The sequence below is a fragment of the Mustela nivalis genome (genome assembly GCF_964662115.1).
Source record: "Mustela nivalis genome assembly, chromosome: 15".
Lineage (NCBI taxonomy): Eukaryota > Metazoa > Chordata > Mammalia > Carnivora > Mustelidae > Mustela > Mustela nivalis.
The window spans coordinates 32,602,598-32,628,145 of NC_139034.1; the positions used below are offsets into that span (position 1 = coordinate 32,602,598).

Sequence of the window (25,548 nt, forward strand, 5' to 3'; positions counted from 1 at the left end):
TTCTATTTTGGTGTAGACTCGATATTTAATTTTGTTTTTGTTTTCCCTTGCCTTAAGGAGATCTATCCATAAATACATTGTTCAGGCTATTCAGTGTCCAAGAGATTACTGCCTATGTTTTCTTTTAGGAGTTTCATAGTTTCAGAGCTCACATTTATGTCTTTAATTCATTTTGAGTTTATTTTTGTGTATGGTCTAAAAAAGTGGTCCAATTTCATTATTTTACATGTAGCTGTCCAGTTTTCCTAATACCATTAATTGAAAAGACTATCTTTTCCCCATTGTATATTCTTGCCTCCTTTGTCATAGGGGAACTGACCATCTAAGCATGGGTTTATTTCTAGGCACTCTATCCTCTTCCACTGATCTGTGTGTCTGTTTCTGTGCCAGTACCATATTGTTCTGATTATCACAGCTTTGTTAGCTATCTTGAAATATGGGACTATGACACCTCTGGTTTTGTTCTTTTTTCCCAAGATTGCTTAGCTATTTGAGGAGACCCCTGTATTTTTATAACCAATTCCAACTATGGTGTGAGCTAGTTGGAACAGGTGTCAGCTACTACTATCACGTAAGTCCTGAAGAAGATACTCTTTCTTCACCTTGAGGTATTGCCTTCATACAGCAATACCTCATTTCTATGCTAAAACCAAAGCTGATCCAAATATGATATGGGTGCTGTCACTTTCCTAGTCAACTCCCCATGCAGACAAGATGTAGGAGTCACAGCACTCTCTATCTGGGCCTCATAAATCATCACCATAATGTTCTACGTGGCCCCAAAGAAATGAACTGGAGTTGGCACACAAGAGAAAAGTTATTGGCCCTCAGTGTTCTAGACTCAGGTGCACACTTACAAACCCATGTCCACCCATCTATAAAGTTTGCTTTTCTTTCTTTCTTTCTTTTCTTTTCTTTTTTTTTTTTTTGTCTCTGGGGATTTGGTCACATTTTAGAGTTTATCAATTTGGGGCAATGGCTACTAAAACCCTTAGAGAATCAGAGCACTCTGCGTTTTCTGAATTAATTATCTATATTCATAAAGTATGGCCTATTAACTTATTTGTACATTATTTTGCCAGTTGAACCATAGTTTGTCACAAATTTACATGCAATCTGAAAAAAAAAATGATCTAACTACCACACGATAACCTGCAAACTTCAGGAAATGTAAATCCTGTGAACTTCAGGAAGCGTAAACTACCGGAAACCTCTAAATTGCAGGAACTGTGTCTGCTACAGCAAAGCCAAGACTGTTCCTCTCTCCACTTAATGACTTTATCACGCACAGCCTTCCAGCAACATACGTGCCGCCCTGTCCAACTGTAGTAAAGAGTCTTTCTGACTACCTTGATAGACTACAACTAGTAAGCAAATAAAAAGAGCATCTTAAAAATCAGTAACATACCAACTCCATCAACTGTTTGAGCTGACCTATCTCTTCAGGCAGCGCTCCAAGTTTGTTGTTACTTGCGATTAAGACTTTCAGAGGCAGACCACACAGGCAGGCAGGCAGGGCAGACAGCTGATTTCGACTGCAAAGACAATACCAGAACACAGGTGAACATACGGGCCACGTCATGCTGTTTCTGAATGTGAGTCAGCAAGAAGAAAGGAGTGATCCAAGAAGACATTTTACAAATATAAAAGGTCCAATAAAGTTTCTGCATGTGTCATAAATCCCAAATACAGAAGATAATAAAGTATATTTCTAAGAAAGAAAGACGGGGTGCCTGGGAGGTCGGGCGTCCAACTCCGGATTTCAGCTCCAGTCCTGATCTCAGGGTCCTGGAATGGAGTTCAGCGGGCAGTCTGCTTTTCTTTCTCCCTCTCCCTCTGCCCCCTGCCCAACTCTTGCACATACTCTAAATAAATAAATAAATAAAATCTATATTTAACAGAAAGAAAGAAAGAAAGGCATAGGCAGTTCTGTGGGAAACAATTTTTTCCAGCACCAGGAAAGCCCTTGCAGAAGCTGAGTCCTTGGCCAGCCAAGAGGCAGACGGGCATCACGCCCTGTGCCACCAATAGCAACAGGAAGCTGGTGCCAACTGTTCTCTTCTGACAATGTGAGCAGGAAACTCAGCAAGATCCAAGTACCATGAAGGCATCCTCCCGTCCGTGTTAGTAGTGATGGGGAAGGTCATTGTGCTGCAAGTTATAAAAGACCTCTAGCCTGATTTCCAACATTTTGACTCTGCTTCCTTTTGCTAACACAAGAGCCACTGTGGTTAAGGTCTATTTGGATGTCTGCAAGGGAGCTAATTAAGAGAAGAAAAACACTGGGGTGCCTAGGTGGCTCAGTCAGTTAAGTGTCTGCCTTTGGCTCAGGTCATGGGTCACGGTCCTGAGATCGAGCCCCACACGGCCCCCTCTGCTCAGTGGGGGGCTCCCTCTCTATCTACCTCTCCCCCAGCTCATGCTCTCTCATGCTTGCTCTCTCTCTCTCTTTAAATATTTTAAAAAATAAAAGAAAAAAATAAAGTTGGCCTTCTGCCAAAACGAAAGCTAGGGCCTCGAGGGGTTCAGTTTCACAGAGTACCCAGAAACTGCTCACATTCAGTTTCACAAAGGACCCAAAAGTCTGGCTCCAGGTCTCACTTCTGCTTTGCAGGACAAGGTTTTCTACCGAGAAGTGTCTGAACTTCCTAACCTCCTATCATCAATGCCTAGTTTTTCTGAGAAATGGGAAAATAATGGGTAAGTACAATCCATGAACCATTTTATGTATGTCAGTCATTTATTTCAACCTCCTTTCCCACAAAAAGCCCCTTCCTTGCCATCAAGTAAGGAGACAGAAGGTTTTTAGTTTCCCTGCCTTTCTTTCCCTGGCATTCTGCTGATGAAGCCAATGACCAGGCTGTGAAATATCTAAAAATCTGTGTGTCGAGTTACTACAACTATTTAGAACTTGTTTTGTGTGTATGTGTGCACGTGCACGAAGCTTCCAAGGTTGTGGTACAGTGTGCATGTATTTATGGACACACATAAATCAGTGTGGGAGAGAGGAAGGGACAGACAGCCTGAAAACACACCAGTGTTATTAGTAATCCTTCAAGGGGGATTAGGTACAATGAGTGTCTTTTTATTTTCTTCCTTATACTTTGCTGAATTTTCCAAAATTCCTACAAAGTGCTTTCATAATTGAAATAAATATCACGGGGCACCTGGCTAGCTCAGTCTGCTTCAAGTCCAACTCTTGGTTTAAGCTCAGGTCATGACCTCAGGTTTGTGGGATGGAGCCCTGCATCAGGCTCAGTGTTCAATGGGGAGTCTGCTTCTCTTCCTCTGTAACCCCTCACTTGCGTGCTCCCTCTTGCGAGCTCTCACTAAAATAAATAAATCTTTAAAAAGAAATAAATATCACTATAAAAAGATAAACTTCATCTGCATACTGGTTACATGGGGGTTTCTATTTATGAAAATTCATTGAGATGTATAATTATGAACTATGTACTTTTCTGTATGTATTATATTTCAGTTGAAGGTTTTAATCCCCTACTCCCCCATATGAGGAGGTGGGAATCATATGGCTAAATAAAGGACATCTCTAGCTGATGGGCTGAGAAGAAGCAGGTGTTATCCCCTGGAAAGAACCTTTCCAGTGACGTGTGGGTGGCACAGTTGGTTAAGGCTGCCTTCAGCTCAGGTCATGATCCCAGGGTCCTGGCATCGAGTTCCACATTGGGCTCCTTGCTCAGCGGGGAGTCTGCTTCAACCTCTCCCTCTGCCCTTCCACCCTCACTCATGTTCTCTCTCTCTCTCTCAAATAAATAATAAAATCTTAAAAACAAAACAAAACAAACAAAAAAAAACCTTTATCATGTGGGTACTCCCCTGTAACTCCCCTGATATCTCTCCTGTTCCAGGTACCCAATGCCTGGGTAATAGGGTTTATCAAGAAAAGACATAGTCAACCTTCCCTCCATTGCTGAGATCTGCAAATAAAGAGATTTCCAGAAAGGAGCGGGAAGGAGAGAGGTTTCTCTAAGAGGGTCCAGCAGAGGGAGGGAGGAGATTGAAAGCCATCTGGGGGTGGAGGGGGGTTCTGGCACTGGAAGGACCAGCTGCCTCTTCACTTCCCCCTGGTTAGAGTGATAGGGAGAGTAAGGGGGTTGGACACACCGTGGCACTTTCTCCTGTCTCTGAGGGCAGCAGAAGGGCATCAAGGGCTACCAGCCTGTCCTCCAGCCTCTGACATCCACCCACAGGAGCCCAGTGGGGCTGCTCTGACTGGCTGACAGGGACTTCCTGGAGCGCTGATGGGAAAGCTTTCTCCAAGCTCCATAAACATCTCCTTTGACACTACCTCCGGAAAAGAGAACGAAGTTTATTGAAAGGTGGCAAGCAAATAATTTGGAATGTAATTCGTGGTTATAAAATATTTATTAATACATAATTTCCTAAAATGAGGATTGGTTACTTAAAATGTTAATAAGGTAATTTTTTTTTTTTAATTTTGGAGCCACATTTAAACTTCTTTTTGGAGAAAAGATAAGGAAAAAAGATTAATTGGTATTTTCAAAAATTTCTACATTCCTGTTTTCATAGAATTAACAATTGCAGTTGAACATTCTTCCTGTGTTTCTTTGCTTGGAAACTCAGATCTCAGCTACTCCCAGTCTCACCATAATGCAGGGATCTCCTCAGATTAATAACAGATACTGAATGAGGAGAGCCACTTATCATACCATTTAAGCAATGCAATGAGGACTCTTCTCATTCAGAAGCACAGTATTTGAGATTACATGGGATTAGGCTCATGGGAATTCTAGGGTGGGTACTAATTTAAAATAAAATAACACTGAAGCATTTTAAATTTAAAATGTTAATATTAATTTTAAATGTAAGCATTTTAAGTTTAAGCATAATTAAATGTAAGCATGATTTCTTTGATGGGGGTTACAAGCTTTTTATGCTAAAAGTTGTTGATGGAGTAAGCTATTCATTTATGCCTCATGCTATACTATAGTTAGTCACCTGCAGATAAATCCAGACGCCAGAACTTTAGTTATAACACAGCACGCTACAGACCCAGGTCACATTTCTTCAATTTCATTGATCCAGTCTCTCAGGCTCAACTTCATATATTTTATCACAGGATGTTCCTATATGACTTGTAATTTCCCCGAAAGAAAAAGGAAATACACATGCACACAAAAACCCATTAGCTGTCCAGCAAGTATTTATAAAGGACAGGAGAAACTCCATTCCCTTTAATCCTCTACCCACTAAAGACCACATGGGTAGCCTGAGATTTTTCAAACCACTCATCTGGCAGCAATTTTTCTCAAGCAAATAATTGCCTCAGGCCTCAAACAACTGTCTTGCTCCCCACTTGTCTCCTGCTGGCCTCTCGGCTAAAAATGGGCCCTTTGCAGGAAGAATGTTTAAAATAAGGCTGTATACAATCTGATAAGGTAATGGTCAACATTTATTTTCAAATCTACCTTGCAAGCTCTACCTGAAAGCAAAATCTAAAAAAAAAAAAAATTTTTTTTTAACTCACTCAGTACAAAGGATTAAGTTAGTGGGGGAAACGGGGCCACTCATTCAGAAGCAGAAATTACAGATTTGGTCGCGGCAGCCTGACTCTTCTTGCCCAGCATCTCTTCTCACTGCCCCTGCCCAGTCTGTGAGGACGATGATGGCACAGGGAGGGAGGTGGAGAGGCGGAGAGTCGGAAGGTCTTTACTGGGCCGTGTTTACTGCTGATGCTTCCTCTTCCATCCTTCTCAATCGAATGACTCCCTATTAGATTTATTGGTCTATTTCCTCACGTCAAGATGAAACAAGGCAACATAATTTGAACACTTTTGATAGCTTTAGTTTACAGGATAAATTTCTCTTGGCTTCAAGTATCCACTATCCCGAACTTAACATAATTCTTAAACTAAAGAATGTGCAAACCATCTCACTTCCATACGGTTTTACTGCTAGAGAGTCTTAATTTAATGTGTTTTGACTATGACACTTATTAATATCCATGTTTTTAGACTTAATGGTGGTATTTAACCTTGTTTATTATTGGTTTATCAGAAAGTTATTTTCCCCTAACATATGTGATGATAAAAAAAAAATACTATAGGGGCACCTGGGTGGCTCAGTTGTTGAGCATCTGCCTTTGGCTTGGGTCATGATCCCAGGGTCCTGGGATCAAGTACCACATTGGGCTCCCTGCTTAGATGGACGCTTGCTTTTCCCATTCACCCTGCTTGTATTCCCTGTATGTCAAGTAAGTAAGTAAATAAATAAATAAGACTATATTCTTACATGTGATTTTATTATCAGGGTATCCTATATATATATTTTTTATTCTACTGGAATAATGTATGGGTTCTTTTTAGTGTATGGGTTCACTTGATAATTGAGGGTAGAACCCACTCAGCAAAAAATAATTTATAGGAAGACTTCCATAACAAAGTCACCCACTCAACTGGTGAAAAGGTCACCAGCTGTGGAATTAGAAGGCCTGGCTTCAAATCTCGTCACTGCCACAAACATTTGGTGTAGGTAAAACATTTAACTTCCCTGTTTTGTTGTCTTTAAAACATAGATGATAACGCTTATCCAACATGAGACATGAGAGTATGGAGGCAAAAGTGCTTGGCCCAACATTAAATCTCCACAACAAGACAAAATGATACCTGACCACTAACGTGGCAAAAAGCAGTGGGAGCGTGACCAAAAAGAAGTGTATGTGTGCTTAGCTCTGTTTTATTTTATTTCCTAACTGCTAAAATGTCAACCACTTTTCAAATATGGTTTCATGTTGCATTCATTGAAAGCATAAACCCCTAAAACATAAAGATGATCACTCCGAGACGTGCAGGATAGGACCAGGCTGGGCTATACAACTTCAGCCTAAGAGAAACCAAGTGAACTACGACCACTGTGGGAACCCTAGACGAGCGCCTACAAGCACTTGGACGACTTTCTCTCCCCCACCTTCTCCAAATGCCAAGTTCCTACTATTTATCTGGGAAAACATGAATATCCAGGGGTCACCATCTTCATTTACTGTTTGGTTTCTGGAGAGTAACTGAAATAATGGTGTGAAATAATAACCATCACAAGCCTAGCCGAAACTGTCCCAGCTCACACCTCAACAGCCCCAGAGAGATCAGGGCAGGTTTTGTGGTATGAACACTCCAGGCTCGCCTTCTGTGAATCTCGGCAGGGGTGGGGGTTTGGGGGCAGGAACAAACAAGTATGCTGTAGCTATTGCTACTGTTTGTGCAAAGAGTTTCTCTGTGCGTGGTATGCGTCCTTTCAAAGGACATCTCACTTAATTTTGTGTTTATGGGTTGTTCTTTTTTGTTTGTTTTTGTTTTGTTTTTCTGCATACCCTGTTCACCTTTCATTCAAGGCAGAGTAACATTTTTATGGGTTTTTTTTTCTCTTTTGCATATGACACTTGGCTGTTAATGGTCTTTATTACCCATACACATCAGTGAACAATATCTATAGAGAACCATTTCCTTTTTCTTGCTGGCTCCATTCTGAAAAACCCACCATGGTAAAAATGTCTCACCCTCTCTTCCCCTGGTGACAGAGTACTTCCCCTTCACGGCCTGTCCTCCCCTTGCGTTCCCGCCATCCGCAGATGCCCGAGACTCCTCCCAACAACCACCAGCACCTCGCTTCACATTGCCTGGGATCTCCTGGCAGACTTTAATGCTACAAATACAAAATTACATGACTATCACGTTCACCCTGTTTGACATGAGATCAGTAAAGCAGTCGTGCGATTGAGATTTCGGGCATGCATAACATGTGGGCAGCCACACTGAACCTGAACTTTGAAAGCACTTAGGCTGTCTGCAACTTGGGGGTGGCCATCACCAGTCTCAACTGCTTGAGACCAGCAACGCAGAATCATCCTTCTAAACCTGCATCGTGAACCAGCTGTTGAGCACTACATACCGATCCATTTCCCACTCTACATGTGTGAAGGCCAGGTCTGGAGAAGCAAAGCAGTCAGCTGCAGAAAGGAGAACCAAAAGAACAGCAAGAAGCAAAAAGGGAGTGTCTACAGCAGCTCAGAGTTCAGGCCAGTGGCTGCACCAGCCCTTCTGCTATGCCTTTGTGCGTGCATACCTGCACCATATTTGGCCACTGCAGCTGAAGCCGGTTCCCACAATAACAGCCTATCAATCTCCTCCTGAGTACAAATAAAGCCTGGCTTAAAATACTCCGCTTTTTTATACTCTCCATGGCCGGCAACCACCACTGCCGATGTCTGTAATTAGATTTCAAAGTGAAATTATTGATAACTCGCCCCTTCTCAGTTACTTCCTGTCCTTTTTTTTTTTTTCCTCAGAGCTCGTCATTTCTTAAAAGATGAGGCTCTAAAAACTGTGACCTCAAATTTCCTCTTTAATATTTTATTATGCCCTCCCTTCACTCTAAAATGGAGCTAAGTGTTCTAAATCACGGAAGCTCTGGATATTCAAAGAGAAAGCAGTATCAGATGCCAGCCAAGAATAATAACGGTCAAACACCTTCAGAGGAAAGAATGTAGACTTGGGGTTTTGAGTATTAAGACTATTGGGGCACCTGGATGGCTCAATTTGGTTAAACATCCAACTCTTAATCTCACCTCAGGTCTTGATCTCAGGGCTATGAGTTCAAGCCCTGAATTGGGGCTATTTAAAAAATAATAATATAAACAAAATAAAAAGTATTAAGACTGTAGAAGCATAAGCCCTATGTATTGAAAAACACCACTCTGCAAAACACCGTTGCTGATACCTAGGGAAACCACCACTAAATGGCTAAGAAAAATGTCTTGGCACTGAGGATAATTCTCCCACTTTTTGGAGCCATGCTCCAAGTAGAATGGACACTAGCTTCCTATTACCAGGCAAAGACGCTTACCTTACCCACCTTCTCCTCCATGCAACTCCACCAAGCCAAATGTTACCCGGACATTTTTCCTCCACCCAAAAGGAAGGGGATATCCAGACCAACTTAGAGGAGAACAGGCTGTCCAGATCAAGTTAGGCAGACGGACCCTCGAGTCCTAAGTGAATACAAAATATTCTACCCAGGGACTCTGAGGCAATACAAAATATTCATAGTAAGATTTAAGATGCCTGAACATTTTTGAACATTTTGTCTATCATTTAAAGACATACGTCTCTCCATCTATTTCCAGGAATTTTTAAGTGCAGGTGGAATTAATTGTATGAATATGTCTATATACATCCTTCTTTTTTCCTACTTATTCTTCCAAGAAAATGAGTCTTCAGAGAGCTCCTGCCATGTAACTTGACAGCCTATAATAACACGGTTTCATTTAACTGTTCGAATACTTTTACAAATCAGCACCATATCCACATTACTAACAATACTAGAAAATCCACTTACTTTACTAGATCTTCTGCACTCTTTTTCTTAACCCATATGGCAATAGATGTGACATAGCACACTACAAAACCTGATTAGACAATTCCAGAAACATTTCTTGGGTAGTTATGATGTATAAAGCATTATGCTCGGCCCTTAGACAACTATTATTTTATTTATATTCACAACAGTCATGTAATATAAGCAACAGTCATGTAATAGAACCATTAAACCCCCGACCTTTCAGATGCAAAAACTGATGTTGTTCAGAGAGTTTAAAGAACTTGCTCCAGATTGCCTAGCTAGTGCTCTGTGATGTGTGGTTTGAAACTAGGCAGGCCAGGCTTCATAGTAATGTCTGTGATCTTCTTCAATACAACACTGCCTATTTTCATTAACTTTGGAATACAAAGTGAAGGGAAACCCGGAAAATAGTAGGAAGAGGACCTCAGATTCTAAGCAGGAGGCAATGAGATGTTAGACTGGTTGCTCAATGATTAATTTCTATGAAAAAGGGTGGAGGACAGGGTCAAAGATAATTTCTAAGGTTCTAAGCTGGGGGGGGTGGAGAAAACTGGGAACATGGACAGGAACAAGGATGCTAATTTGGGAAAGAAGAAAATGAGCTTAGTTTAGAAGATGCTTCAATTTTGAGGAGTCAATAAGCATCTAAGAGGACCTGAATTTTTGGCAATCAGGAAAAAGGGGGAGAGGATATATTTGAGACACCTGAGGCATGGGTCTGAGAGAGAAGATTTAAGGACCAAAGACTGACCTTTGTGGAATTCTAGTGATAAGGTGCAGAAAGAGAAAGAACACCCAGACAGGGAAATAAAGAAGAAACAGAAAGACACAGAAAAGCAAGGATTCCTGACCAAATCCAGGAAGGTTGGTGGCATGGTGTCAAACACTGATAGGAAGCCAATTATTTTTCTAAATTTCTGAAAGCCTGCTCTGATCAAGAACCTGTTCTAAACTCAGAGAAAATATGAAATGGATATGAATCCTCAAACCTAGCCCTTCACAGGATTAGGCAACATCTCTCTGAGCTGATGTCCCACTGGAACACTGGACATTTATTTTAAAAATTCTGAAGCAGCAGGTATCTCCTACTGGGTTTCTCAAGACATAAGATAAAAAAATTAGTGACTCGGGGCACCTGGGTGGCTCAGTGGGTTAAAGCCTCTGCCTTCGGCTCAGGCCCTGATCCCAGGGTCCCGGGATTGAGACCCAGGTGGGGCTCTCTGCTCAGTGGGGAGCCTGCTTCCCTTCCTCTCTTTCTGCCTGACTCTCTGCCTACTTGTGATCCATCAGATAAATAAATAAATCTTAAAAAAAAAAAAATTAGTGACTCTTAGCAAATAAAATGAGACGTCCTTTATGGATGCTCTCTTGTAAGGGGGACTGAAAGATGCCTGGCTCACCCTAACAACTCTGTAAACAAGGGTCTGCAGACTTTGGACCCCACTATCAACTACTCAAAATTTGTCTCTACAGAAGATTCTAGGCTGTTCTCTCCTCTTGGTACAGAGGTCACAGTGGTCTCGCCCTCGGATTAACGTACAGGAGGGAGGACCCTCTACTCCTAACAGTTCACTTACGTTCCCTGAAGGCCACCCATTCGAATGCCTGGCCAGACAAAGGTCCACGTGCTGCCCTCAGAGCACACACTCTCCTCAGTCTTGCCCAACAACACACCTGCCCGCACAGAGCCTCTCACAGTCTTTGGGACACAGGCTGTTGGAAGAAGAGTTTCACAATCCCCAGCAAATACCATTGCTTAGATTTTTCTTCTTATAGTTCATGAAGCTGCACAATTCCTGCATACAGTGATGCAAATGGAATTATTTAGTATATTAGGAACATTGTGATTGACTTTGAAATGGGTAAAATCAGTGCTCGGGGTCTTGTCTAATATACCCTTCCAAGTTATCTCTGCCTTTCATCGTCTTTGAGCTATCTTACACCCCTATAATTTGTTGTAAAACTGAAAACGGACAGTAAGGAAAATAATTTTAGTACACAGACGCACAGACAAATTGTGGCCAGTGGGTGGAACTGTAAATGATCACGGCGCTCTTGAGCTGTTCATAAATTCATCTCTGTCAGCCCACTAGTGTGTGGGCGTGTGCACATTAGCGTGAAGTCTCCCTCAAACAGGCTATGTATGACATCTTACTGGCTCCTTCGGTAATTAACGAATTATATACAATCTTTGATGGCTGTCATATTTGTATGAGAGTCCTGATTTTACCTTTTTAAAAGAAATTATCCTTTAATGAGTGATTATTTCAACTATAGGGATGTGGCATTTCTACAACAAAATTTCAGTGCAGATAATTTAAAGACTCTTTCAGCTGTTTCAGACTTCTGGTCAAGGTCATTCTTTTCTTCATTATATAATATTGAGCTCTCAGAACCTCTGGGAAAAAAAAAATCCTCTCATCCCCTACAAAGAGTTCAATCCTATAAAAAAAGGGGGGGGTGGGCTGGGAAAAGGAAAAGGCTCATAAGCACACATCACAAAATATTAACAATTGTGTGAGTACTGGTGTGAACGACTGATATATCGTTTGTGCTTTGCACTACTTAATTTTTTCTCAAAAAATCGTTAATTTTACTTGATAACTAATAAATAATAATAAACAAATATATATGTATATATATTTTAAAAGCACTAATTAAAAAATAAATCAGCTTGGATGCCAGCTCTGTGTAACACACTTTATGTGTGTTTCCTGGGCCCTTCTGTCTTCTACTTATATTTCATTTTTCCCTTCAATACATCTAGCCCATACAGATTACTGGGCCACTGAAAATAACATTATGTAGGGAACATACCTTTTTTAAGTTATTTTTATTAACATATAATGTATTATTTGCCCCAGGGGCACAGGTCTGTGAATCGTCAGGCTTACACATTTTACAGCACTCACCATAGCATATATCCCCTGCAACGTCCATAATCCACTCCCCAGCAACCGTCACTTTCTTTTGTGAGATTAAGAGTCTCTTATGGTTTGTCTCCCTCCCGATCCCAAATGAAACATGATGGGATCACATTTTTTAACCTCATTCTCTTTAAGCATGAGGTCAGTTCTTAAAGGAATGAATGGGTGATAAAAATTCTTCTAAGTTAGTGTTTATAAACTGATGTTTTGGAAAGCACCACCCTGGGAGATGCTAATAGGTAGGCCTCTGTGTTGCTTGGAGATACACAGCACAGATTAGTATAATACACAGTTTCATTTGTGTGTGTGTGTGTATGTGTGTGTTTAAGTATACCTATATCCAACAGAACATTTTTCCATAAAACATACTCTGAGGAAATGATGTTCTACTTATTCCTTAATTGACCCAATGGCATCACTGAGATTAGAAACAAACAACTTTTTTCTCCAATGGAGTCTGGCAGGTAACTTTTCTCCAGATCCTTTATTCTCTATTCATGAATAGACAAATTAATCATTGAGTAGAACAGATCAATTTTCTTATGTTATTTTCACATTCCTTTCTGCTTTGGCTTGCCAAATGGAGTATCAGAAAAACACTGCTTGATTTCATGAGGTTAAGGTAGATATGCTTAGATTAATAGATAACATAGTTCCACATTATCCAACCCTGAAAGTGACCCAAATCTTCTGGTTATTTTCTCACTGTTCAAAGAGATTATCTCATTCCATCTGTCCTCACAGTCCATCTGGTCCAGAGAATGGAAAGGTGTTCCAGGAAATGGCAAGAGATTAAAAAAAAAAAAAAAGTCCCACAGACTCAACTGCTCACATCCCAATTATACCCTTTGTTGCCTAAACACTCAATCCCTTGAATGTTTCTAGATAAAGAACCACAAATATGCATTTATTCTTGACTTAATTTATCTACTGCGGAAAAGTGCTATTTAGGACTATCACATATGCTGAAACTCTTGGCTACATTATTTTGTCAAGATTTCCCCTCCTTGAGCTCTGAGCACTAGCATTCCTTTCAGAATTAAGATAATACTATTAATAACATATTCTACAGTTTTCCAGCTATGATAGCATATGTTTTTTTTACTTTGAAAATGAAACCATGCATCTAAATTTGAATTGGGAAGCTGAGAAAAAAAAAATACTGTCTCTTTTCTCAAAAGCAACTCTTATAAAAACTTTTGTATTTGCCCTGTTACTGTAATTGTCACTAACAAGCAAATAAGAACACCAAGAAAACCAAAGTAAAGCCCTGGCTTGACCCTTAGGCCTCCAGACTGCAGTCAAAATCTACTCACCTTTATAAAGCCCTAATTCCATCTGACCCTCAATTTAAGACACCAGGGAAGAAGGCATGGAGGATGTGACAAGACAGAAAAGGCAGGCAAAAAAAGTCAACAAAGTCAACAAAGAAAAAACTGAAGATTAAGAAATCAAACTCTCACGGCACTTGGGTGGCTCAATGGGTTAAAGCCTCTGCCTTCAGCTCAGGTCATGATCCCAGGGTCCTGCGATGGAACCCTGAATCGGGCTCTTTGCTCAGTGGGGAGCCTGCTTCCCCCTGCCTTTCTGTCTACTTATGATTTCTGTCTGTCAAATAAATAAAACAAATATTAAAAAAAAAAAAAAAAGTCAAACTCTCATAGGTGCCAGTTTCATGGATCAAAGGCTTTAAGACTTGTTCTCAACTCATTTTATAATAAAATAACTTAACTCATAGAAATTTAGTACCAAGTGAAAGTTTGTCTTTAGCCAACCAACAAAGTATACCATTTTAAGGGTAAGAGAGTACATCAGATCTCAGTAATAAGCCAAAATACCGAGTTCTTGTGCTACACACTCCAATCACTGGGAGTCTTTTCAATTGAGGAGCCCACAGTACTACAATTTTTCCTGCTTTCAAAGAATTACTGTACTTCCACTCTCGATATGCTTAAATGCATTTTCATGTTTGACAACTACCTCAAATATAAAGAAATAAGAACTATATAAGATACTAAGAAAAGAAGAAGAATGAAAGATCGAAGTTAACTAATAGGGAATACCCAAAGAAGGCAGAAATAATAGAAAAATGGAGGAAGGGGCAATATGAAAGAAGACAATGACTAAAATTTTTCTAGGGTTGATGAAAGACACGAATCCTCAGACTCAGAGAGCAAAACAAAGTTTATAGCGAGGTAAACCAAAATAATATACCTATACATATTATAATCATAAATATAGAGCAATCAAAGATAAAAAGAAGGTATGGGGAGAAATCAAAAGGAAAAGCATGGAAAATGCTCTACAAGCCTAAAACATTTAACCTAGTAAAGGATTACTTTATAGCAAAACAGATGTCAGAAAACACACTATCTTTGAAATACAATAGAAAAGAACTGCAACTTAAAATTTTACACTAATACAACCTAAAATTTTATCCTAAGAATTGAACCTTCTTTCAAGAATGGGGGGAAAAGATAGTTCAGGAAAAGACTATACTTACCATAAGCATACCATCACTGAATAAACTTCTTAAGAATGCATGTTAAAAAGAAGGAGATTGAACCAAAAAACAGTGAGATGAAAAAGCAGAAAATCTGGTTAAAAACAAAAAACAAAAACCAAAAAACATATATATATGTGTTTTTTGTTTTGTTTATATATTTAAAACATATATATATACACATATATAAATATATATACAAATATATATATACATATGTGTGTGTGTGTATATATATATGTAAGTACAAATAAGTATCAGTTGACTCAATTCAAAGTAAAAAGCAAGATGGACCTAAAATATAGAATAAAAATAATACACAAGTTTGCGGAGGGACACTTGCAATATAAGCTTTCTATGAATATTATTACTTTAAGGAGGATGGAAGAGATATTTTTTACCTTTACCTTCAGGCTTTTGTAAGTCAAATATTCATGGTAACAATTTACATAAGCAACCTTTCAATTCAAAGTCTAGAGATATAATGACTAACCTCTAAACAAGAGGAAGAAAAAAATTAGAATAAATAAAACTTGGAATAGACAATAGAAGGGAGGAAAGGCCAGGGGGGAAAGGCAATAATAATCTTCATTAAAAAAAATACAAAATAAAAAGAAAAATGTAAATCCACATACATACATACCGAAACTAAGGCTGAAAGGTTGAAGATGAAAAAAATGAAAAAATATGTGCGAGCAAAAGCCTCAAAAGAAAGCTAAGACGTAAGTATTAATTTCATATACAATAGATGGTAAGTTAAAAATAAAAAAGTATTCTCAAGATAAAGTGAATCACTACGTAATGATAAAACCTGCAGTTTGCAAGAAAGACATATAATTTTGAACTTGGGCTCAAAATACTTGGCCTATAACTTGGTCTTAAAATACATAAAGAATTGATAGAATTACGGGGGAAAAAGCAAATCTATAATCATCCTATTTTGCTTAAAGAACATCTCTCAGTAACAGATATATATGAAGCAGACAAAAGATGTTTTGGGGTAAAAAAGATGTGAGCTTCCAAATTAAAGCTATATTTAATGGCTTTACTGGAATCCACATTCAACACTTAGAAGGACATACATTCTTCTCAAGCACAGGCTATAACATATATCTCAATCAATGTAAAGAATCAACATCAAATAAAATATTCCCAAAATGCAATGCACTAATATTAAAAAATCAATTCTAGCAAACTCATGAGTCAGAGAAATAATACTGAAAATTAGGGGCACCTGGGTGGCTCAGTTGTTAAGCATCTGCCTTCAGCTCAGGTCATGATCCCAGGGTCCTGGGATCAAACCCCACATCTAGCCCCACATTGGGCTTCCTGCTGAGCAGGAAGCCTGCTTCTGCCTCCCCCACTCCCCCTGCTTGCGGTGTCTAATAAATAAATAAATGAAATCTTTAAAAAAAATAAAAATAATAAAATAATAATAAAAAATAAAAAAAAGAATAATGAAAATTGGAAAAGTTTTAAGAGTGAGTTTAAGAATATGACATCTCACAACTTTAAGGAATGAGCTAAAGTGCTACACACAGGGAAATCCATAATCTTAAATGCTCCTATGAGGGAAAAAAAATAAACAGAGATTAATGAATACACATATCAAACTCCAGAAGTCAGAAAAAGAACAAACATAAGAAAGCAGACAGATGGAAATTTGATAAAAAACGAAAACTAATAAAATAGAAAATAAAAACCTAAAAAAGTTGGTCACTAAAATTAAAAGTTGATCTGACAAAAATATACAAGTCAAAACAAACTTTTAATTTAATTAACTTAATTTAATTTAATAAAGGAAATAAAGGAATAATAAATAATAAAGCAAATAATAATAATAATAATAAATAATAAAGGAAAACAAAATTCACAACACCAGGAATTAGGAAGGCAAACCAACTACAGATACAGTAGAAATTTTTTAAAATTTAAAAAAGCCCTCCTTATTTAAATATTTAGGTTGGTCTCCTGGACAATTCTCTTTTTTTTTTTTTTTTTTTTAAATTTTATTTATTTATTTGACAGACAGATCACAAGTAGGCAGAGAGGCAGTCAGTGAGAGAGAGGAAGGGAAGCAGGCTCCCTGCTGAGCAGAGAGCCTGATGTGGGGCTCGATCCCAGGACCCTGAGACCGTGACCTGAGCCGAAGGCAGAGGCCCAACCCACTTAGCCACCCAGGCGCCCTTCCTGGACAATTCTCTAACAACTATTTTTAAGACTATGAAACTCTCCCAAAGGGCAAGGAATACAATAAAGCATCATTAATGTTAGACAAGGTAACAAAAGTGAAAATGCCAGGCAAACTATAAATGCCACAGAAATAAATTCCACCAATTTCTACTATTCTTATGTATGAACTGGTGTGGCTGGGGGATAAATCACTTTCCTGTTTCCCACCGAAAGTAAAGGGTTGTTGAAGGACCCAAATACGACGGAGTACCAGCTAAATCCTCTTTGGCTATTAAGAGATGATGATGGGGCACCTGGGTGGCTCAGTTGGTTAAACAACTGCCTTTGGCTCAGGTAATGATCTTGGAGTCCCAGGATCAAGTCCCACATCAGGCCCTCTGCTCATTAGGTAGCCGGCTTCTCCCTCTGCCCCTCACCTCTTTCATGCGCTCTCTCTCTCTCTCAAATAAATGAAATCTTAAAAAAAAAAAAAAATGAGATGATAATGATGATGGAAATCCACACCCTCCTTGTTGTATATACACTCCTTTTCTCATTCCCTCTTCTTCTTTTTTTTTTTTTTTTTAGATTTTTTTTTTTATTTGACAGAGAGAGAGAGGGATGACAAGTAGGCAGAAAGGCAGGCAGAGAGACCGAGGGGAAAGCAGGCTCCCTGCTTCCGAGCAAAGAGCCTGATGCGGGACTTGATCCCAGGACCCTGAGATCATGACCTGATCTGAAGGCAGGGGCTTAACCCACTGAGCCACTCAGGCGTCCCTCATTCACTCTTCTTGATGATAGTACTTGTTATAGGACCTGGCAAGCTGCAGCATTCTTAGAGGAAATAGAATAAGTTGATTGCTGATGGAATGGCAATGTTTCAAAGGGTTTTCATCTGTCTAGTTAGAAAAATAAATGTAACTTGCATCTTGCTCCTTTGGGCTTGCAGAAAAAACTCTGAGAATTACTATAAACAAAACATCTGTATAGTCAATTAGGAGTAGGTATTTACCCCATTTTTGGAGGGAAAATCTACAGCACAAAGATTTTAAGTGCTCCATTAAGATCAGAAATAGACCTAAAAAAAACACAACACATTCTGACAGTGCTCTAGCCATCAAAGCCATAATGTCCCTTTTGTGTCTCTCTGTTCCTCTGTTTAATACAAACACTGATCTTAAACAACATCTGTGATCAGGTGACATGTATAATGGAAAAATCCTCTTTGGAAGTCTTGCCAAGTATGAACTCTACTAAAAGGAATGGGATCTGGTAAGAAATATCCTACTATTAACTCATTCACGTTTAGCAAAACCCATCAACTACCAATGCCAATGTACATAATTTTATAGGCACTGCAAAATGTAAATTTTTAGGGACGACTGTCTCTAGGTTCTGCCTTGAGAACAAATGCTCAGGGAGCACACTAGAAAAAACAAGGCTTAACACACACACCGCTGCTTGTGCAACCAATTACCCAGTGGTCACTTCCAACTACAGCATTCTACAAAAAAAATTTTCAAATTTTAAGATGATGCTTGCAAATTCCAACATGGTTCACTATGTTTTGGAATCTTCCTTCTGATCTGTCATTTCACAGAACACAACCTAGCTACCCCAGACCAGTTCCAAAATGTATCATTTTTCCTTTGAAAATACAATAAGTTCTTCATAAAAGGATTTGGAATAGAAGTTTGTCTTGAATTGAACAAAACTCCTCCCCTTTTCCAGGGTAGGAAGACACCGTCAATTTTCTCAGTTTCTAGAAAGAATAGGTGCTATCTCACAATTGAGACCTTCAGAAACATCAGTGCAAGAAGAGGTGCGTTTCTTGGGGAGAAAACTAAAATTCTTAAGAACAAAGAATATCAATTTTTAGTTTACAACAAATACATAAAATCTGTGCTTTCTGAGACAACTCTTATATGCTAGGTGCTCCTCCGATCTTTCAAATAGCAAGATGTCCTTAGGATTAAAGACTATTTCTCAGAAATGACCTCCGCAAAGGAAGGTGTGGATACAGGTTACATGGCGATCAGGAACTTGGCTCTTTCTGCACATTGTTTAGCAGCCAAAAAGGATGCCAGGCTTCAGAAAAAGCATCCAAACCAGATTCCTTTTATGGTGTGATAACATTTTGTTCAATAGGCTGCCTTTTTCTTTACAGGCAATGCCTCAGAAACTACTCCTAGAGACAGGAGCTCCTTTGTACTTTTTTATTTTATTTTATTTATTTATTTGAGAGAGAGAGAGAGAGAGCAGGGGGAGGAGCAGTGGGAGAGAGGCAAGCAGACTCCGTGCTGAGCACAGAGCCCAAAATGGGGCTCGACCTTAAGAGCCTGAGATCATGACCTGAGTGGAAACCAAGAGTCAGACGCTTAACAGACTGAGCCACCCACGCTCCCCAGGGGCTTCTAATGAAGAACCCAGCTCCTGTGCTGTGTGTTTCACTGTCAGGAACTAAAACCACTCACCAAGAGTTCTAGAAGTAGTATGATCAAAGTCAGTAAAGAACTTTCATTTTTTAGCTGCTTCTATTCCTGAACCTCTCTGAGACCTAACTTTTCAAAAGCTGAAGTCCTTATTCTAAGACTCATCGCACCTCTCTGGTCCTAGCCAAGAGTTTTGCTGCCTTGGGTTGTTCTATTTTCCCAAGGTACCTTTTCTTCATGGGTCTCATCATCAACAAACTCTCCAGCACCTTAAAATAGATTTTAAACTTTGTAATACGGCTTTCCTGTAGCGCTCGGGTTCCAAGTGTTTGTTCCTATGTAGGGATAGGTCTTGCTTAATCATTTTTATTGTTCTTGGCCACATTTCTGGGATTAAGACACTTTACAACAGGAAGAAACACAGTGGCACCTACACTAAACACACATAACCTTTTGTTGTGAATACCAAGACGCAAAGATTAAAAGCCCAGAGCCTTCAAACTCAGGCTACGTAAACAGCAATAAATTAGTGTTTTCTATGAATCTGATATTCCTACCGTGTGGGAACACACCGAAGTGTTTTTCACTGTATTGCACAGCAAAGGGTTTTATTTTCCAAGTGTTAATGAAACCCATCTCTGGTCTAAGACAGGACTTGGGTTTCTGGCACTAAGTAGCCATCTGACATTTAAAGATAGCATCTGTGAGAGATCCGACCAGCCGAGAAGCCGTATAGGCAGGGGCATATCACCACCACTACCATCAGCTTCATTGTCATCGGTATCATCGCGACCATCAAATACTTCTGGTTATTTACCCCACCGGAATACCCACTATCGATTCACAGTAGCATTACACAGCATCCCACCTGCTTTGAAACCTACAAAACTAGCAATTTCCACATATGACTTATTAAAAAAGAGAAAAGACTAAAAATACAGAAAGACCATGCTTAATTTTAAGTGTAGAAATATGAAATCGGGGGGCACCTGGGTGGCTCAGTGGGTTAAAGCCTCTGCTTTCGGCTCAGGTCATGATCCAGGGTCTTGGGATTGAGCCCTGCATCAGGCTCACTGCTCAGCAGGGAGCCTGCTTCCTCCTCTCTCTCTGCCTGCCTCTCTGCCTACTTGTGATCTCTATCTGTCAAATAAATAAATAAAATCTTAAAAAAATAAAAAGAAAGAAAGAAAGAAATATGAAATCTGTGAACATTTGAAAAGCAGTTTCTCTGCATTACTTTACCCCACAGTTCTTTATTTGTAGTTAATAAAACAAGAGGAAAAACCCTAAGTACCACAAAAGAGAAAGTATTTCCAGGTACTTATTTATAAAACCTAATGAACTTGCCTATTTGTTAAAGCTGTTTCAGAACATGCTATGGTTGATTCAGTCTACCTTAATTTGTATGCCTAAAAGCAATTTCATTTTTCTTTAATTTTTTGAAACTTATACAGATTTTCTCTGATACATCTAAATTGGTGATATTGCCATGATTTGATGATATGCTTCTGTCTAGAACACAAGCTCCTTTCCTTGGCAGAGTATGCAACTTATCACAAAAAACAAAAAACAAACAAACAAACAAACAAACAAGCAAAAAAACCAAAACCAAAACCCAAAAGCCAAAGAAACCCCCAAAACCTGCACTGAAGACAAGCCGGTAATTCGTCTATGAGTTAGTATGTCTGCAGCATCCTGAGTCCCTCTGCTTCCTTTTCAAGTAAACCGATGGGCAGTCTCTTCTCCAGAGGCTCAAGTTAACCAGAGTCTACCACGCCCCTCCACCATACCCAAGAAGAAATACATATTATTTCACTGACTTAATTCTTATAACAGGCAGAAAAGACCTGAAAAGGCCGTAACACCCGGTCCTTGATATCGTGGACGGGACATGTATCATGATCACACACAAGGACAATATTCTACATGTCCCCCGGTCAGCAGCTGGAGGGTGGCTGAAGTGGGGGAGTAGTTTGAGACAGAAAGAACTCACAAAGACACCACTATCACGTGAATAACATTGCTTAGCATCTTAGAAGAGTTAACAATTTTGTTAGATGCCACTGGTATTTTCTAGACATTTATTACATACCTGCAAATAAGCAGATGTGACGGTCGTCTACTATTTTATAAGCAATAATGGATCCTTTAGACAAATAAAACATCCCACTTCAAATCACTATCAAACAGAGAAATAATTCAGTTCCAAGGATCCAATTCTCAGAAGACATGTTCCCACCAAACCTGTAAGTCAGGAGTTAAAGGTTTTACAGCTGAACAAGATGCCATCTTCATGGTCACTTCAAAGCTTGCCCTTTGTTATTATTTTATGTTACATATTTATATTCATGAAATAAACTCAAAAGAGGTATCAAAAATCATTGTGTGTGTGTGTGTGTGTGTGTAACTTGTCTTTGAAAGAGTTTAGAGGATATACACATGCCTGCCTGCCTGCCTTCTTTTTAGGGAGAGAGAGAGAGTATATGAGCAGTGAGGTGGGCAGAAGGAGAGGGAGAGAGAAAATCTTAAGGAGGCCCCATGCCTAGTATGGAGCCCTTCAAGGAGATCAGTCTCATGACCCTGAGATCATGATCTGAACCAAAATCAAGATTTGGTTGCTTAACTGACTGAGCTACCCAGACACCCCAAGGATGTCCATACATTTTTCATATACCCTGACAGAACTCCTCTGAAAAGAAAGAGATAATATATTTTTAAATTTTCTCCATGTAGTTATCAATTCCATATGTCTTAAAGCACAGTGATATTAAAGTAGAGATGTGAGCAAAGAAAACACAGAATAAAAGTGACCTATATAAAGGGAAGAAAAGATAGAGGCAAACAAGGAATTAAACAGAAAACACTGCTTAAAGAGCTTCAACAGAAAAAACAAAGAAAAAAGCTTCAACAGACCCTTTATCTATTTCTTCTTCCTATCACCTAGGAATTCACCAAAAATTGTTTACAATATACCTACACGGTTCCTCTTCAGCATCCTCAGTCCCAATGGCTCACTCTGTTCTTGCACTAAAGGACCCTGAAACCCACACATCAGTATATCCTTCCTACCATCTGAAGACAGCAGTATTATTCCACTCTCGACTGAGCCCAACGTGAAAATCATCACACCAATACCAATCATATTAGTGCTTTTAAAGCATAATATAAATTTTAAGATTAGATTACCTCATGTTTGTAGAATTTTATAGTTCATATCATACCAGAAGAGAGATCTCATCTATACCCAGCAGCTTCTCATTGTGTATGGACTTGCTATAACAGTACAAACTTACATCTCCCCACGTGTTGCATGTAGGACTACTGGAGGTGAAAAACGTCACAGCAGGACAGACCTAGGTAATTAAACACATGCACAACTGCAAGTGCTCTTGGGATACTGCCTCTATGCAGATTTTGAATTAGAGGGCAGATGATTCAGGGAAATAGACACCACTCCATTGGCTCCATCAGTCAACTCCAAGGTAATGAACATTGTGCTGTTGCAGAAATAATTTAGATTATCTTATTCAGGGAAACTCAAAAGGGTCAGATGAACTAGAAACCTGGAGAAGTAGAAGGTAGTTCTATAAGCCTCTAGGCTATGCTAATAGTAACTTACATCCTATTCACTAACCCACTTCAAAACATGACTAGGATTGGTTTTTTACTCCCAAGAAGGATATGCACACCTAATGAAGCACTGTAGAAATCCATTTTTGACTGCAAAGAACTCCAGAGAAGACCCCAACTCTCCGTGGCCAACCATAAGCCAACCAACAAACCAGAAAAAAAAAAAGAAAAAGGACATTATTATCATAAGTTAATGGCTCCATTTCGTTCATTGGGAATTTGGCATGTTTGTGACACTACACCAGCCCTGCTAATCAGGTGCTGCTCTTCCCACACCAAGATCATGTCACTGACATGGGGAGAGGTTTTGCTCCAGCTTGAACTCTGGAACCTTGCATTTGTAATAGAGATAGATTTGATTTAACGGTTCCTATTTCTCTCCTGACATCCTGTGTGAGTCAAAGATTTAGGAGACAAGGAACCAAAATCTGTCCAGAGCAGGAGACAGTTACAGCACAAAGTCTAAAACCTGGGTCTTAAGAAAGTTGATTTTCTTAACTTCAGGGCTGCTCAGGGGTGTTAATATGTTACACCGTGCGTGCATAATTAGGGAATCAGTACAGTCCACTGGTCTGTCCTCAGCAAATGCTGACCTAATTGAATGGGGTCAAAGACAGCAAACTTTGTATCTTGCTGCAGTTGGTCAGTGCTCTTGAATTTTCCCAAGTGGCCAAAAGGGAACAGGCTCAGACAGTACTAAGTAGCAAATCCAAAGGTACAAAAACTCCCAAAGACCAGTAAGGCCCCAATTTGTCACAACCCTCAAGTTCTTTCCTCCCGTCCTTTAGCCTTCCACCTCCAAAAACTACATCAATACATGAAGACAATATACCAAGCACCAAAAAACCCAAAAAGTATAAATGATACCACATAAATTACTGTAAAAAAAATAAAAATATCTTGCCATACTGATATTCAGAGAAGTCTAGCACTGAAAACAACATTAATAGCCCTACTAATTTATTATGACAGGTAGTTCTTAAATAATCTTAAATAATAATCTTAAATAAATAATCTTAAATAATCAAAGGGTGATCAGGATTTGCAAAAAGAAAAAAAAAACTTATAGAAATGAAAGCACAGTTAATTGTGTTTTTTTTCACTGAATCTGATTACAATCCTTAGAAGTCAACCTACCTCAAGTTTAAGTAGGTCAGCATCTGCAGATTAATGATGGCCTCAGGAATGACTCTGATGCAATTATGATACAGATTAAGAATTTCCAGTGATACGAAATGGCACAATTCCATTGGGACTTCGACCAGTCTGTTTTTAGATAAATCTGTGAGAAAAGGAAAGAGTATTTTGTCAATAAATCTTCAACATGACCCAGTACAATTACCCACTATGAATACTTTTTTTTCTTGTTTTAAAATAAGCATAATCTAAATGTAGATGAGCATTTTCATTCCTTGTAGCTCTGTTACTCCAGGGCTGATTTCTTTTTCCTGGCATATTACCCAATTCATATGGGAAAGCAAAAATATTGCTAAAACAGTTTTATCTCTATGTTAATTTGTAAATACAGGCCAGATATAGAAGAGTAACTGAATCAATATTTACTTTCCATTCTATCTAAAAATTATTTCAAAGTCATTCTCCCCTAGGCAAGAATGAAAACTGTATCCTTCAATCTTCTCTGAATACATATCTTTACCATAATACTTATTTAATTCAATTTTGCTTTCATAACATATGTTGTCTCTTGGGACATTATATCCTCTGCAAACACACACATAGTAGATACTAAATAAATATTGCATTCACTGGAATAACTGAGAACCTACAATGAACAAACCCAAGACAGATCAACTGTGTCTCTCTTAAGGATAGGCAATGTGCCGGCCACATGACCAGCCATAAAACTGGGCTCCCTTCCTCAAGTGTACCAAAGACCGTAATAATGGAGGTCTACAGAGCAGTGTAAGCAAACATTAAGGTTTACAATACCACCATCTCAACAATAAAAAATGGAACAGTCCTTAATGTCTAGATCTAGGAATGGCAGACATAACTGTCAAATACCATAGAACACCAATCATGAGAAAAGAGCTACCACTGTCAAAAACAATAAGTCAACATTACTGATATCACCCTTCATCAGGAGGGACTCAATCAGTATGACCAGATGTTTATTAAGTATCATGTCATATATACTTAAGGATTCACACTCTTAAAAAAAAAAAAATTTAAATAGGTGAATACAATAATGAAATAGAAGTCCAAAGGCTATCCTCCTGACTACTCTTCTGAGAAATAAATACATAAATAAACAAGGACAGACCTAGATGGCTTCAGAAGTGAATTCTAAGCAGGTTTAAAGGGACAATTCTGATAAAATTTAAACTATTCCACACAAAGTAAAAGAAGGAAAGTTTCTAAATACTTATTTAAACAGTAAGGTATAATATTGATATCAACACCTAACAAAGAAAATACATAAAAAGAAACCACTTAGGCATCTCCCTTCTATATAAATACTTATGTAAATCCTAAATTTAAAAATTAG

At 38.9% G+C, this 25,548-nt stretch overlaps 1 protein-coding gene across 5 annotated transcripts in view; it reads right to left on the reverse strand.

The window, feature by feature from the left end:
* The window catches only part of LRCH1 (leucine rich repeats and calponin homology domain containing 1), a 196,541-nt gene that overhangs the window by 75,149 nt on the left and 95,844 nt on the right, over window positions 1–25,548 (reverse strand). For all 5 annotated transcript variants that reach the window (XM_082700563.1, XM_082700565.1, XM_082700564.1 and 2 more), the window contains exons 2-3: window positions 24,177–24,321; window positions 1,409–1,535 (exon numbers count right to left, since the gene is read on the reverse strand). In XM_082700563.1, the coding sequence (XP_082556689.1) occupies window positions 1,409–1,535; window positions 24,177–24,321 (272 nt within the window). The remainder of the gene's footprint in view (window positions 1–1,408; window positions 1,536–24,176; window positions 24,322–25,548) is intronic.